Source organism: Anabrus simplex, chromosome 1 (assembly GCF_040414725.1).
Source record: "Anabrus simplex isolate iqAnaSimp1 chromosome 1, ASM4041472v1, whole genome shotgun sequence".
NCBI classification, from domain to species: domain Eukaryota; kingdom Metazoa; phylum Arthropoda; class Insecta; order Orthoptera; family Tettigoniidae; genus Anabrus; species Anabrus simplex.
This window is the reverse complement of record NC_090265.1, coordinates 1,061,608,649-1,061,625,247: the sequence shown is the minus strand read 5'-3', so window position 1 is coordinate 1,061,625,247 and position 16,599 is coordinate 1,061,608,649. Positions and strand designations below refer to the sequence as shown.

Genomic DNA, 16,599 nt, shown 5'->3' with positions numbered 1-16,599 from the left:
ATGAAGTGGCCACCGGTTCGACAGTGTAGCAGGTATCCAACAACGCGTGACAAGGGTTCTCCGGGACATTCCAAAGGAAGCGTTTGCTGCCAGCTTCCAGCAGCTTTACAGTCGTTGTCAAAAGTGAGTTGTAGCTAACGGAGATTACTCTGAAGGCTAGTAAAGGAGTTTTGTGTGTAACTTACGTTGTCTTTATTTCATGAGACCATTCCCCGAACTTTTCAGACACAGGGTGTATGACTTCACTTGCATTCTTTCTCTTGTAAGGCATTCATCAGCTACCTGACAACAAGAGCTACTTTTCTCATAGATAGATATTAGAGACCCCAATATTTTTGGAGCTGTTCTCTGAAAGAAGATTTCATCCCCTCAAATTCTTACACTCTGTCGATAACAAAACATACGATGAAGGCACATGTGGTCCAAACAAACTCTACAAATTGAAACCTATTCTGGACCACTTGAATAGCAGATTCCGAAGTGTGTACACACCCGAAAGCGATGTGTCTGTAGATGAGTCTTATTGTCGCTTTCCCCTTGCTTTTCTCACTGAGCCAAATTCTCTATCCTTGCCCTTGGCACCGTAATCACTTTAATAGCTTGGAAGTGAGACTTTGTTTTTTAAACCTGATGAAAATACCTGACCAACTAAAAGTATCTCACCAAAAGTTCCTGTTGCTTTCCTCAGCGAGCCAGACACCTTGCCCTTCGTACTATGATCATTTTTGACAGCTTGACACATATTTTGTACTTTCTGAACATGATAAAAATATGATACTGTATAGGCTTTTGGGCTTATTCTCTGCGAAACGTAAAGAATTTCACCTTATTTTCTTGACACGGCAAGGTGAAATACTATACTACACAACAGTATCTCATTGTACGTTACTTCCCACTACCTTATGGAAAATGCGCCACTGTGTTAGGAGTTACTCAAAAGAAATGTACCATTTGATAGGTTAAGTAAGAATGCAATGCATCAAGATGGCAGAGCATGGCACTGATTTCCGAGGATAGTTTATACTTTCTCGCGTCTAGTTAAATTTCAGAAAGGCTATTCACATGTAAATTTTTAGTGAGGAGGTTATCATTTCTCTACATGCGCTTGAAATATGTTTTCATGATACATATACAGTTAGGTTATATGATCCGCCATTTGAAGAAAACAAACTTGCAACAGAAGCCTCTGGAGAGATACTATATTTTTTTCAGAACGAAATGAAACACACTTTCATTTAGTATCAGATTTTGAAAAAAAAAAATTTTTTAAATAAGCCGCAAAACATCATTCATGAAAATGCAAGATTTGAACAAACTAATTGCTGTTTCATACCAATCGAGGTTTTACCCAACTTTTACAAAAAATCAGATATAACGACAATTCACCACGAGTAAATTTTTCGTTTTTAAAAATTCTCGCTGTAACGGACTTCTACTGTAACTCAATTTCAGTTAACAATTGTGCCTAGAGAACACATGCCGCATGATAACCGAAGATTACTGGTAATTTTCTCCATTAGCAGCTGCAAGAACTAACCTTTTACAGCAAAAATTGTACATTCCCAACAAAGTTCTAAAAATGTACTTGTGTTTATGTATTCATAAAGCACACAAACAAATTAATGAACGTAAACTTTGATAAGCAAGCATAACAAATAGGTAAGAAGATTAGGTACATACAATAAAAACTGTCCAAATCAAAAACTAAGAATGTTTATGTCCATATAAAAGTCTCTGAGGGCCAAGGTGGTGGAAAACCACTTCCCATTAACTAATTTTTAAGAGATTATTTAACCTGTTCTGAATATACCTTTACTTCTCAAGTAAACATCTGCTCTTGTACGTCTCTATACAGCAGTAGATTAACCACATTACCATTTTAATCATTTTGGAATACAGTAATGCACTGCCAAAATATAAAGAGTGTAATTACCAAGCGAGTTGGCCGTGTGGTTAGGGTTGCGTAGCTGTGAGTTTGCATTCAGGAGATGGTTTCAAATCCCTCCATCAGCTGCCCTGAAGATGATTCTCCATGGCTTCCCATTTTCATACCAGGTAAATGCTGGGACGGTATCTTAATTAAGGCCATGGTCTCTACCTTCCCAATCCTAGCCCTTTCCCATCCTTGCATCACTGAAAAACCCCGATGTTACTGTAATATTAAACTACTAGCAAAAGAAAAAACATAGCTTTAAAGGGAAGTACAAAAATTACAAATACTGTACTACATTCTCTATTATCTTTCTGTGGGCATTTTTATTCCTGTTTGACTACCATGAAAATATCACTATGTATCTCTTTCCTGTTACACAATAAACAGCTAAAAGGAACCCATAGTCTGTAGTCTGCAGAGGTTACACAATGTTATGAACACTAGGACCAGTCCATTATTTTTAAAAAATTATCAAAAGGAGAATTGATATCTCATTATATGTACCATCATTAATCACTTTACATACCAATTTCTACAGGTAAACTCTGAAGACTGTTGCGGTCAACATTTAGATTGGTCAATTTAACCAAATTTCCTATTGACACTGGAAGCTCCATTAAAAAATTTTCAGTCAGGATTAGCTCCTGCAAGTTTTCACACCTGAAAAATTACAAGCATAAATGAGATACTATTCAACATTTTCAGGGGGCATTAATATTCATCATAACTGGAAAGAATAATAATCTCTCTCCACTCAACAGTAAATGCACTTATGAGACAAGTTCAATATATTAAAGACAACTTATGACACTGTTTGGAGGTCAGGTTAATATTCAGAGCAGGTTGTATGTAATGGGACGGAACAAACAAATGTCAAAGTAGGCTGTAAGTTATCTTACCTCTATGAATTGCATAGATATTATAATTTATGTAACCTAGTAATGCCTGGAATACTACCTGCCAGCATATAGTGTGTTTTGGCAATTGTGAAAAATAACAAAAAGCCATTTTGTAGCAGTGACAATGACAAAAAAAGGCAACACTATAAGAATTAATTTCTCAGTCAAGCAGTATCTCAGACACAAGATGATCACTACGAGTCATTACTATATTGAAATGTGCTTGGCTGCAAGTATTCAGGTTCATGAAAAATAGTACAATCAGAAGGCACAGAATAAAATTAAAATATATTAAGCAGATCATACAATAAGAACACTTTTTTTTAATGCAATTTGTTTTCCGTCACATCAACAAAGACAGGTCTTATGGCGACGATGGGATAGGGAAGGGCTATTAATGAGAAGGATGCAGCTGCGGCCTTAAGGTACATCCCCAGCATTTGCCTGGTGTGAAAATGGAAAACCATGGAAAACCCACTGTCTCCTGAATGCAAGTTCATAGCTGTGCAACCCCAACCGCATGTCCACTTGCTTACTATATACAATAAGAAGGTACTGAACACAATTATATTCAGATATTCGCCAGAGATTTAGTTTCTGTATCCTACATGCATGCAGGATAAACAAGCTACAAAGTTGTATCAATATGCCATTTCCCCAGTTCCAACAAAAACCATTCATTTCCAAGGAATAAACAGAATGCTACTCGGGATGAAGACACAAATTTACTATACCAGAGATTCTGGGAAACTAGTTCTAAGAAAAGCACATCTGTTTGATTCAGACGAAGAAGGGTCTGGTCATGGCAGTGTCAAGGACAGTCCTTAAAGTGGTCAGCTGTTCACCAAATTTGATCAATATACTGGTACTGCTAAATCCATCAAATGATCAAGTAAATCAACACACAAACAGAATTCTAAATGACATTCAACAATACATCATCACATGAAGGACCTAGCGCCACGACCACGTTGACTTTTGTTCACGAATTAACTTAACGATGCTGATATGAACAAATGCAACGAGACACGTATTATTACATCAGCAGTTTCGGCCCTGATCTCAACAACACACCCTCTTTAGAGATGACTGCATGATTAACTGCAGCTCATGCGAGCACAATATCCATTTTTGAGTAAAAGAAAATCGGAACTTTGTACTCGAGTTGGAATGAAATCCTCCGTAAATTAAGTTGTGAGCAAGTATCTATGCAAATTATGTAGTTGGGCCATATTTTAGAAATGTTCAATAAACTATCTGAAAATGCTTGAGAGTTGTTTAATACCCAAACTAACTGAATAATGGACTAAGTATGGTTGCAGTAGGATGGTACAGCTGTCCATTTCATGGTACCTCTTCATGATTTCCTTAATGAAAACTTCCCAGAAAGTTGGACTGGCCAAGGACCATTACTTTGCCCCCAGAAGTTCCAAACTGTCCAAACCTGAAAACAGTCCATGAGGACACATCAAAGAAAAAGGGGTCAGAAACAGATGATGATGCTTGTTGTTTAAAGGGGCCTAACATCGAGGTCATCGACCCCTTATGGTACGAAATGAAATGACAACAAAAATTTCAAAAAATCCACTGACCAAAATAAAACAAAAAGTCATGAAGAACGAATGGATGGACATGAAACCCCCAAAAAATAAAAAAACCAGCAATCTGACTCAAGTTAAGTACGTATATAAAAATATACTTCCCGCAACCGTGACAAATTCTGGACCTTCAAAACATTCTCCACTCTACTTTGGCGTTCGACCGCAGCGCATGACCTTGAATGTGCCGCGCTGATCACCAGGAGCTGGCGGCTTTCTACTACAAATCTATTCCTCTGCGACTTCAAGTTATTTATGATCTTCGTATATTTTTTTTGTGCTAGGGGCTTTACGTCGCACCGACACAGATAGGTCTTATGGCGACGATGGGAAGGAAGGCCTAGGAGTTGGAAGGAAGCGGCCGTGGCCTTAATTAAGGTACAACCCCAGCATTTGCCTGGTGTGAAAATGGGAAACCACGGAAAACCATTTTCAGGGCTGCCGATAGTGGGATTCGAACCTACTATCTCCCGGATGCAAGCTCACAGCCGCGCGCCTCTACGCGCACGGCCAACTCGCCCGGTGATCTTCGTATATTACTTGATAGTGTTGTGACTTTGTGCATGACAGAATGTGATGTCGTGTCTTTGTGCCTATCAGAGTGTGAAACTGACCTATTTGACTGTTATCCAATATTCATAAACATTGTACATGTTTTTACGGCTGATGATGACCTGGACTAAGGTCGAAACCGGTCCCATTTAAATAAGAATGTAATTACTACATTTCTTCCTTTATGTATTGAATAGGTTGAACCTCCTTTTCAATTATTTAATTTTTAACGTACTACATGTACGTAACACGACCTAATACGTTGAAAGTCTGTTTCGACTACAATGCGGTCGTGAAAATTCAATATTCAATACATTGATTGTCAAAATCTTGTAATTTGAGGTACTGAAATTGCTTCATACACTATGTAAGAGGCTATATTTCATGTTGAGGCTTGACCTGAATATTTTAACAGTCATTTATTTAAGAATGTAAGCTCCTAGAAGGGAACCAAAATTTAACTTCACCGACTACGAATATTAAGTATTCAAGCTCTTAATATATTTCAATATTTTATATTTTCAAATGATAATCAGAATAGTGTGTTAAAATGTTTTGTATCTTCTCAATAACTACTCGCATAAATGTTTTGAGTGGAACGGTTTCCCTAATTGCATGTAATCGAAAATATCTCCCTATGATACCTCTTCAGTAACGCCTAGGCTTCTAATGATAGCTAATAGAGACGTTGAACTACCACCCAGTCTCAGGCTGTGGACTCAATATGCATAGGCACTATCCTAAAAAAGGTTCATTTTTTTTAGCATAATTGTTAGTGTATTGTTGAATTTTCTATAATTCTTGGGCACATCAACTACTATTATTGGTGCTGTTATAGCTACTAGGGCTACCGTACTTAAGCTTATCGTTGGTTAAACTGCAAAACTGAATTTTGACTTGTTCTGTAGGAGAAGTAAAAACTTTCTTCATCTCGATTCAGAAGGCTTCAATGGAGAACAACTTCTGTTAGTATATCCGGGGGTTTCTGAAATCACCTTTCATGAGTGAAAGCTAAATTAATGTTATAATATCGCAGATATGCGAGATACGCGGTTATGCCTTGGAGTTGCTACGCAGACATTGTAGTCCCATGGTATTGCAGTAATGTTATTCGATATTAAAATCATGTATTTCTATATCTTAGGATGGTTTAAGATTATTTTTCGAACCATAAAATGATACAATGCCCAATTATTGGCTTAAATCTTAATCCACATTCATGAGTTTTCATTAAGAATGTTGTCACACACAGTTCGCATAAAATGAAACGGACTTATTAATAACATATAAATAAAAGTAAATGAAATATTAAAAATCATTCATAAACTACCATCAAAGGCACTTTTCTACACACTAAGAATGTGCACAATGACCATGCATTCTGGCCTGCTTTTTCATCTACACTCTACGCTCACAGAGTAAACGATCATAAAAAGCATGACAGTCTTCAGAAGACAAGATTTCAGCTCCTTCAGGTGCTGGTATTTGGTGAACGGGATCTTCAAGACTGCAGGACAATGGTTAAGTTTGAACATCGGCAGATACAGAACGGCTCCTCCTTGGTAGGGATTGAAATTCATCTTGGAAAGAATTATTCCTTCATTCTATGTATATGGACAACAATGGGTCATTAGATAGCCTTCTTGGTTGGATGGAATCGTAGATCTGCATTTCCTTGCCACTATAATCTCTGAAAGACGTGTGGTCAAGTATCTTCACTTCATAAGGAAAAGGCTTTGTGCGGGCTTCTTTCAACACTGTACTGTACAGGCTTGGCAGATCAAACACTCTGTTTTTAAGCTTAGTCTATTGCCAAATGGACAGAATCTCATTCCATCAGCGTGTGGCCTTTCTCCAGGAACTTCTAAATAAGTATGTCATTCTTTGCCATCGCTAGCCTGAGAAGAGCATTGGAAAGAATAACATTCCTATTTTAATAGATGCTCCCATCAAAATATAAAATAATGATGATGATGCTGCTTGTTGTTTAAAGGAGCCTAACATACAAGGTGATCGGCCCCTAACGGTACGAGATGGAAAAATGATATGAAAATTAAAACTTTAAAATGTATCCACTGATTAGAATTTAAAACAAAGGAAGATGAATTATGATGGTGAATTTAAAATAACCAGTGGATCTAATTTCCAACACCTTATTTTCAGTAAAATGAAATCGAATAAGAATAAGACATTGCCTTAAAATTAAATAATATATCATGCAAATTATTATTTTAAAAAACATGTTAAAATATACAAACACAAACTTTTTTGCCATTTGTTTTATGTCGCACCGACACAGATAGATCTTAAGGCGATGATGGGATAGGAAAGGCCTTAATTAAGGTACAGCCCCAGCATTTGCCTGGTGTGAAAATGGGAAACCAAGGAAAACCATCTTCACAGCTGCCGACAGTGGGGTTCGAACCCATCTCCCGGATGCAAGCTTACAGCTGCATGCTCCTAACCATACGGCTTTCTGTGAAACTTTCCCAGCTCTTCCATTTCTCTTCTTGTACGATTTTCTTACATACCTTTTTGGCTTCTTTATATTTCTGCCAATTCTCTGTACTATGGCTGCCTATCCACTTCCTCAAAGCCATTTTTTTTCTCTTTTAACTGCTTCCTTTATCCTGCTGTTCCACGAAGGAGTCTTTTTCCTTTTTCCTCCCTGATAGTCTTCCACAAGTGTTTACTGCACACTTTACAAAACCATTTCTGAAACGTGTCCATTGCTCTTCCACACTGTTCACGTCATCTTTGGTTTCTGTAAATGTACTACAAATGAGACTGTGACTGAATAACTGGCTCCAAATAAAGTTTGGTTGTTGATTCCTGACAATAATGTGATGGGAACTATGGTAAGGACTGTAGAAAGTCTTCCAAATGCTGTTGTCAGAGCACATTTTTTCTTTTGGATTTTCAGGTTTCAGGGTTCATCACAACTACCCTTAGGTACAAAACAGTCCATTCGTTCATTCAGAGAGGATTCGAGAACATCTTGAGATGGACCCTCTTCTTTTCCTCTTTCACTTTCAAATAGTTTGTTCTAGTGGATGCCTACTTGAATGACTGCCACTGAGTTTCTCTCTTTGGAACACTAGTGTCCACCATGTCAAGTATAAAACATTTTCTTCTGTTCCGATGACATACTCTTCCACTATGTTTCAAAGATTTGTTGTCTGTATTCTTTATGTATTTCACTGCAATGCCTCGATTTTGATTCATCATACTGCTTTGAATAAAAAACCTTGTACGTTCCCCTTGTAATGGATCTTTCTATTCAACGAGCTATGATTTCTTCTCCCATGTACTGCGAGTCCTGAGACTCCATAGCATTCATCGTAATTTATTATCTTCATGTTCCGTGTTGAGGATTCCCAAATTTCAATACGGTAATAATAAAATAAAATAGGAGTTTTAACACAATTTGTGCAGTATTGATTAGGTACAACAGCCCTATAAGGCTCATTATTGAAACTCAATTGCATTGTCAAATGTATCTCCATCCATACCTATGATACAAAAATACTGCTTACATTCTACCCAGTAAAATCAGAATTTAAATATTGTCTACATGTAGTATATAATAATACGAGTATATCACCCAAACTGCAGTCCATACTATGTTAACAATGCACCCTAATACGTAAGCCTTGTCGTAGGTACGACATCGTAACCGACGTAAAACCTTCAATTATTGTGTTTAATACATTCTAGTTTATTTAATGCTAAATTATCTTTTATTAAGTGTTAAACATGACTAGTATATGGTTTCTCTGTAAATATGTAGTATAAAATAGTATAACCTCAAATACGTATTGTTTAACCTCAAAATCTATAGAGTCGATAGCGGTAGAAAATTCCATAATGTTCGTATGTTAGACGTATTGTACTATATTTGGTGTATATGAAGGGTTCTGGAAACTTACTGTAACGTTTTATTATCCAGATACATGTAGAGACATTACGAATGTTGTAGATATTTCCATGTACATTTTTAAATATTGAAAGAACATTTGAGTACCCATTTGACTAGCTGGTCGATCGATGTTTTGAGTGTGTTTCATTAGAGTGTTGTAAGAACTCTTCCAGAAGTCTATCATTCTAGATGGTTGATCGAATAATATAAATATCGAGCTGTCCAGTCAGTGAGTCAGTCAGATCATTGGACTCTAGTGAGTGAGTGAGTGAGTGAGTGAGTGAGTGAGGTGGGGAATTCAAGAGAGAATATGTTATAGTGCGCGCGTCAGTGTTGTTGATATCTGTACTTGTCAGAATCGACTTCAGGGTACTCCGCTATTGAGTGTTGTATATAGTGTCATTTGCTACTGTGTATAGTTGTGTGTTGTGACGTACAGTGTAAATAAAGTAATTTGTACAAGGAAGGGTATGTGTACTCGTGTGATATTTATTTACGTCAAATAAAATCGCAACGTAGAACGATAAATTGGCGACCGTGACAGGACATAACAGGATACTTCAAGAGTCAGCAATGAAAATCGACCAAATGAACTTGGTGATGTTACGGAAAGCGCTGACATCCCGAGGTTTACCGACAGCTGGATGCAAAGCGAACTTACAAGAGATGCTGCGCCAGGATTTGATAGACAATGGAGTGGACCCAGACAGTTTCGACTTTGAAGTCACCGCGGAGGAAGAAACCAATGACCGGGTATGCAGTATGTTTGCACAACTAACTGCGTTGATTCAGGCCAAGTCCGAAAAACTCTAGGGTAAAATCGAGGCTAAAATCGAAGCCCAATACGAAAAACTCGGACGGAAAATCAAGGCCCAGCCTGAAAAACTCGGGTGGAAAATCTAGGCCCAGTCTCAAGGAATAAAGGACCAAATCACATCATTGGGCAACGAAGTACGAGCTTCGGTGGAGTCCGTAGTTCAAGACCCAGTGGAAACAGTGAGTGCGCTGTGTGAAAGTATGACAGCTCCGGAGACACGGGTAAAGCCTGCAAGCAGTGATGGCTGCTCCGGCATCGTGAAGATGGCAACTCCACAGGACGACGGGATCATTGCAGCGATGGTGGAGTCTGTAGTTCAAGGCCCAGCGGAAACAGCGAGTGCGCTGTGTGAAACGACAGCTCTGGAGACACGGATGAAGCCCGCAAGCAGTGATGGCGGCTCCGGCGTCGTGAAGATGGCAACTCCATGGGATGACGGGATCATTGTGGCGACGACAACCAACAAACGAGGGTGCCACCTGACCAGGACACTAGTCCCAGCACGAAACCACATGCTGGTAGGAACATTGAATCCAGCACCCCGGAAAAAGAGGAGACTCAACAGGGCCAAGTCCACGACGTGCATCACACCGGCAGACTACAAAGACGCGTGGGTCCTGGCAGAACACAAAGGCACGACCAAGGGGAAAGTCAGTGGAGTGTCGACTGCCACGTGAGGACCTGCGGATCATTGCTATGGAGAACAGGGACACCGTCAGCCGGACCCAGCGGATATACCCCATGGGAAGGTGGTGGCCATCGAATGAACTATCTAGCTGCGATATGTGGACTTCAACGCCAACGAGATAGTGTGAATGAGGTAGCCGAAGTGTACCTGAATAGTGAGGACTAAGAAAGTCGAGGAAATAGATATAAGGACACCTAGATATAATTTAAGACCTAGAGTAAGGAATGTACAGGGTAGATACTGAAGGTTTTAGGGAGGATAACTGTCGTAGGTACGACATCGTAACTGACGTAAAACCTTCAATTAGTGTGTTTAATACATTCTAATTATAGTTTATTTAATGCTAAATTATCTTTTATTAAGTGTTAAACATGACTAATGTATGGTTTTTCTGTAAATATGTAGTATAGAATTGTATAACCTCAAATAGGTATTGTTTAACCTCAAAATCTATAGAGTCGATAGCGGTAGAAAATTCCATAATGTTCGTATGTTAGACTTATTGTACTATATTTGGTGTGTATGAAGGGTTCTGGAAAATTACTGTAACGTTTTATTATCCAGATACATGTAGAGACATTATGAATGTTGTAGATATTTCCATATATATTTTTAAATATTGAAAGAGCATTCGAGTACCCATTCGACTAGCTGGTCGATCGATGTTTCAAGTGTGTTTCATTAGAGTGTTGTAAGAACTCTTCCAGAAGTCTATCATTCTAGATGGTTGATCAAATAATATAAATATCGAGCTGTCAAGTCAGCGAGTCAGTCAGATCATTGGACTTGAGAGAGCGAGTGAGGTAGGGAATTCAAGAGAGAGTATGTTACAGTGCGCGCGTCAGTGTTGTTGATATATGTACTTGTCAGAATCGACTTCAGGGTACTCTGCTATTGAGTGTTGAATATAGTGTCATTTGCTACTGTGTATACCGGGCGAGTTGGCCGTGCGCGTAGAGGCGTGCGGCTGTGAGCTGGCATCCGGGAGATCGTGGGTTCGAATCCCACTGTCGGCAGCCTTGAAGATGGTTTTCCGTGGTTTCCCATTTTCATACCAGGCAAATGCTGGGGCTGTACCTTAATTAAGGCCACGGCCGTTTCCTTCCAACTCCTAGGCCCTTCCTATCCCATCGTCGCCGTAAGACCTATCTGTGTCGGTGCGACGTAAAGCCCGTAGCTACTGTGTATAGTTATGTGTTGTGACATACAGTGTAAATAAAGTAATTTATACAAGGAACGGTACGTGTTCTTGCGTGATATTTATTTACGTCAAATAAAATCTCAATGTAGAACGATAGCCTACAGTCTTTGCAGAAGCCAAAACAAAAGTAGAATCTCTCTCACTTATCATTTCACTTCAGGACAATAAGTTGAGTTATAAGAACGCACTTCGCAATTGCATGAGAAGCGTCATTATTGCTATGCAGCTGGGCTCCAACAATGCTTCCTTCACCTTCAGTAACGTTTAAGATCTTAACTTACATCGGAATTTTGCTTATTGAGATTTTATCCTCTTTAGAATGAAACAGATGACGTTATATGGCATAATATTAAAACTGTGGAGGTATAGGCCTACTGAAATTCTGCAGGAGAACTGTCATGCATTTCAGGAATGTGATTGCTGCAGATACATGGTACTGTAGCCAATTGAACAACATGGAATAGCAGTCGTGCTAGATACGCAGTGTTGCCGTAGTGCAAGATACGAGATATTGCACCAAAACCTGAAGGAGCATCGTATCCTTGGTATTTCTAATTCCCCAATTCCAATTCTTAATGGTTATTCCAAGAAGTTCTTTTCACCCACCGGTCTGGAGTTAACTAATCCAGTCAGTAGGCAAAAAAACGAAACTGTATAATAATTTTGCAGATAAGTGGTTTTCCAGTATAAATGATGTTATGATATTTACTTTATCATGCATTAAAAAGTAAAATTATCTCAGCTTATTTTACAACTTATGTTCTACTTTGAAACTTTTTTAAGTATGAGGATTGGGGCAAACGTCATGGCAACTATTTTTTCTTCTTGTAGATATGGGAATGGATCACAAACGTATATGTGTCGTGTGGAAGTTCTGCAGGCATAGTGTGTATGCAGAACAACAGATGGCTCTATGATAGCTGATAGTAGCGCAACGAGGGCTGTGAAATCAGTCAGTTGGCGAGTGTTGTGTGAGATGGAAGTAACCCATGTTGAGCAGCGTGCTTACATCAAAATAGCCATTCTCCGAGGGAGAAATGTGATGGAATGTCACAGTGAATTAGTGAAAGCTCTTGGGATGAATGCCCTACCATACTGTACAGTAGTACGGTGGGTAGGAAAGTTTCAGCAAGGATGTGTATCAACAAGTGATGAGCAACATTCAGCACGACCTGTCAGTGTGCGGACCGACGTGGCACGTGCCGTCATCGAGCAGCTCCTGGATGAAGACAGGCGATGGACGCTACTGAAGTTAGAGAGGGCAAGTGGCATCGAGAAACGCACTGTCCACATGATATTGCGTAATGAGCTGCAACTGCGCAAAGTCACATCGCGGTGGGTACCGCATGCACTGACGGAAGTTCAAAGGTGGGTGCGCTATGCAATATGCTCCTACCACCTTGCACGCTGGAAATAGGACAGCGATCAATTCTTGTCACGAATAATCGCCATCGATGAATTTTGGGCCAGGACAGATGAACCAGAACTGAAACGTCAGTCCGCGGAGTGGCAACGTGCTGGATCACCAAGGAGGCAGAAGGTCCGTCAGAATCCTTCCCCAATCAAATTGATGGTGATAGTCGTGAATGATGTCAGGGGTGTCATTGTTTGCCACTTTGTTCCACATGGCAGAACAATGACCGCACAATACTACAAGGACTTCCCGGTGCGACAAGTACGACGTGGCGTTTGGGAGAAACGTCCGGATCTTGTGGACAGTGCAATAATCCTGCACAACAATGCAAAACCAAATAAAGCAGAGTGTGTAGGGCAGCTACTGCAATGTTGGGGATGGGAAGAATTACAGCACCCACCATACCCTGTGACTTTGGTCTCATTCGAAAGATTAAGGAACCACTAGGTGGTAGGCGGTTTGCAACACAAGAGGACATGGCTAATGCTGTGCGCCAACAGGTGACCCGATTCACACATGGTGTGGCAAATGCTGAGGCAGATGGTATTCAGCGCCTCCCACATCGTTGGCAGCGTGTGGTGTCAGTAGCAGGGGACTACTTTGAGGGTCTTTAGGCCCAGGTTTGTCATGACAACCTTATATGTACTGTGTTGTCATTCTTTTGTACCAGGAAGGCCATATTGCCCTGTATACTACCATGATAAATTAGTGTGTTACGATATTTCAGTGCTATTCATTGTCCACACATGTAGTTAACACCTTGTCCTTTCGTTTGCATATGTCACATTTTCCAACCGGACTGGTATCTTCAAGAAAAAAAAAAAAAAATAGTTGCTATGACTTTTGCCCAACCCTCGTATATTTCACTGATAATGAAGCATTTTATTCACTACTTTCTGAAGTCCATAATATGACCTTTGCACAGTCTCTTCTAGTATGCTGTAACTTCTCTAAAACATATGGTATGGTTTAAAATGTATAAATTTCAAATTCTTGGGTGTCTGATTTTTCAACAGGTTTATTAGCATTGAAAGACATTTTTAATAGCTCTAAAACTATTTGGATTTAGTACCTTCGCAAACCGCTCACCTCTTTTGACCCACTCTGTATATTTTGCAATGCTTTGTTCACTAAAAGATATTATACACTACACAATCAGCATATGTTTTAGCTATTATACACTTACTTGCCAATATTGGAGTTGAGGACAGCTAGCCGATTCTGATCTACTTTCAGAATCGTGAGCTTGTGGAGTTGGCCTAAGCCATCAGGTAATGACTCAATCACATTCTGGGAAAGATGGAGATCTGTTAAACTCTCGAGACCTCCAATTTCCTCCGGGAGATCTTCTAATCTATTTTCCGAAATGTCGAGACATGTCAACTTCTTCAAGTTGCCTATCTCCTGATAAACCACAATAAAGACACATATTGTATATAAGTAATGGAAAGGAACAAAACAAATGTAAATGAAGTCATACACAGAAAGATAGAAATAATGAAAGAAACACACAGCAGGATAAATGCAACGACATTATCATATTATACATAATGGCAGATATTTGCCTCAAGTTCATTTTGATTGGTGGATACACCTTCTAACTTGACATGAGATGGCTATAAGTGAAAACACATAGAGGTATGTCATTATCCGTCTCATACTTACAACATAAAATATGAAAGAGAAACAACTGTTACTTACCGGAGGTAGATGCTGCAGTTGGTTATGATCCAACCAAAGCTCTAAAAGAGCAGGAAGCTTCCCAATATGGTGAGGCTAGAAATAAAAACAGAATTATAAATATTACTGCTAACTGCAGTGCAAAGTGTCAAGACTTCATTAATATAGCACCTAAAAATTACTTTTGTAATTAGCCTGGTTCCTTTATCAAAAGAACCAATTTTTCCTGGGATATCTATCCCCACCCCTAGAAGATGTTCACCATCCAATAAAGAGGAAGCAAGATTGATTTGTGCTTACTTCAAGACACTACAGACTACAAATTGCAGAATGCACATACTACAATCAACTAATTTGGATGGCATCAGATTATTAACATGGCAAAACTATGAATTCACAGTTGTTTCACACAACATGGACTAAAATGGATACCAACGGACCTTTAGAGTTTGAATTTCCACAGGACAAAATTATTTTCAAGGTGTAGGGGCTATATTTTCACTTTACAAAGAAATATCAGTTCTTGTTTCTCTGCAACATAATCTTCATAATAGCTGGGCTGAGTGGCTCAGGCGGTTGAGGCACTGGCCTTCTAACCCCAACTTGGCAGCTTTGATCCTGGCTCAGTCCAGTGGTAGTTGAAGGTGCTCAAATACGACAGCCTCGCATCGGCAGATCTACTAGCACATAAAAGAAATCCTACGGGACAAAATACTGGGCACTCGGAGTCTCCGGAAACCAAAAGAGTAGTTAGTAGAACGTAAAGCCAATAACATTAATAATATTATTATTATTATCTTCATAATAAGCATTTAGCAACAACATGTTCTTCATAATAAGCATTTAGCTGTCTTCTAATTTTCTCTAGAAGACAAACTACTATGCAATATATTTCACTAATCAACAAAATATAAAATCACACATTGGTGATTAAACATTTTAATTTTATATTGCACAACAATTTAAAAAAATCATAATTCATTCATTCACTGTATCAAACAGCATTACAGCAAAAACAAGAAAGCAACACTACAAACAAAATTAATATATGTGAAACTGATTTCTATTGAAACTTACTTTTGTTCCTTCTTGACAGGCAAATTAATTTGTCCCCTACTAATTAAATGATAATATTTCTGTCTAATAGGTCTAATGTACTGATCTGATAAGGAAGATATAAGAACAAAATTCAATGGATTTTCTTTCATCAATGAATTATTTATTCAAAATATCCATACTAGTACTTATAAATATGAAGATGATTCAGGAAAGAGGGCTACAAAATATTTCTCTTACCAATTCTTCAATCTCATTGTCCCCTAGATCAAGCCTTTCCAATTTTGAAAGCTGTGATAGTGACTCTGGCAGGGACTTCAGCAAGTTCTCACGTAACTCTAATGACTGAAGACTTACGAGACTGAAAGTGAATATACAATTTTCATGAATACTACAAAACAAGGCCTCTTCATAATATCTATATAACATTCAAACTAACTGTATAAGTGCCAACAGTTCTTGAATTATACTATAAACAACAGTGTTTATAATAAAATGCCATCTCAGCTCTACATAAACCAGGTTTATCACTCAGATGAGCCACTAATGTATTACTAATGTATTACAAAAGCCACCGAGGTAAACACCTCATTTGCAAATAAAGAAATTTGCAAATAAAAATAAAGAGATTTTTTGATTTGAACTAAAGAAGACTAGCAGATAAAAGCTACGTATAGATCTGCCCATAACAGAAATGTCTTAGTTCACCAAATTGAGATGGTTAGAAAGCTATCCTATCACATATACATTTGAATTTTTTGTGAAGTTTCTATCCATTTAATCAAAATAAACTTGGTGAATAACTATAATGTCAGGCTGAAGTCATTTCGACTACCCCAGCA

General features: G+C 38.6%; 1 protein-coding gene across 7 annotated transcripts in view; it reads right to left on the bottom strand.

Annotated features, from left to right (window-relative positions):
• scrib (scribble) overlaps positions 1–16,599 on the bottom strand; it is an 884,084-nt gene that overhangs the window by 534,315 nt on the left and 333,170 nt on the right. For all 7 annotated transcript variants that reach the window (XR_011017587.1, XM_067137118.2, XM_068225382.1 and 4 more), the window contains exons 5-8: positions 15,998–16,118; positions 14,723–14,797; positions 14,208–14,425; positions 2,460–2,593 (exon numbers count right to left, since the gene is read on the bottom strand). Coding sequence is in view for 6 of the 7 variants with exons in the window: in XM_067137118.2 (XP_066993219.2) it covers positions 2,460–2,593; positions 14,208–14,425; positions 14,723–14,797; positions 15,998–16,118 (548 nt within the window). In the remaining variant the exon portion in view is untranslated. The remainder of the gene's footprint in view (positions 1–2,459; positions 2,594–14,207; positions 14,426–14,722; positions 14,798–15,997; positions 16,119–16,599) is intronic.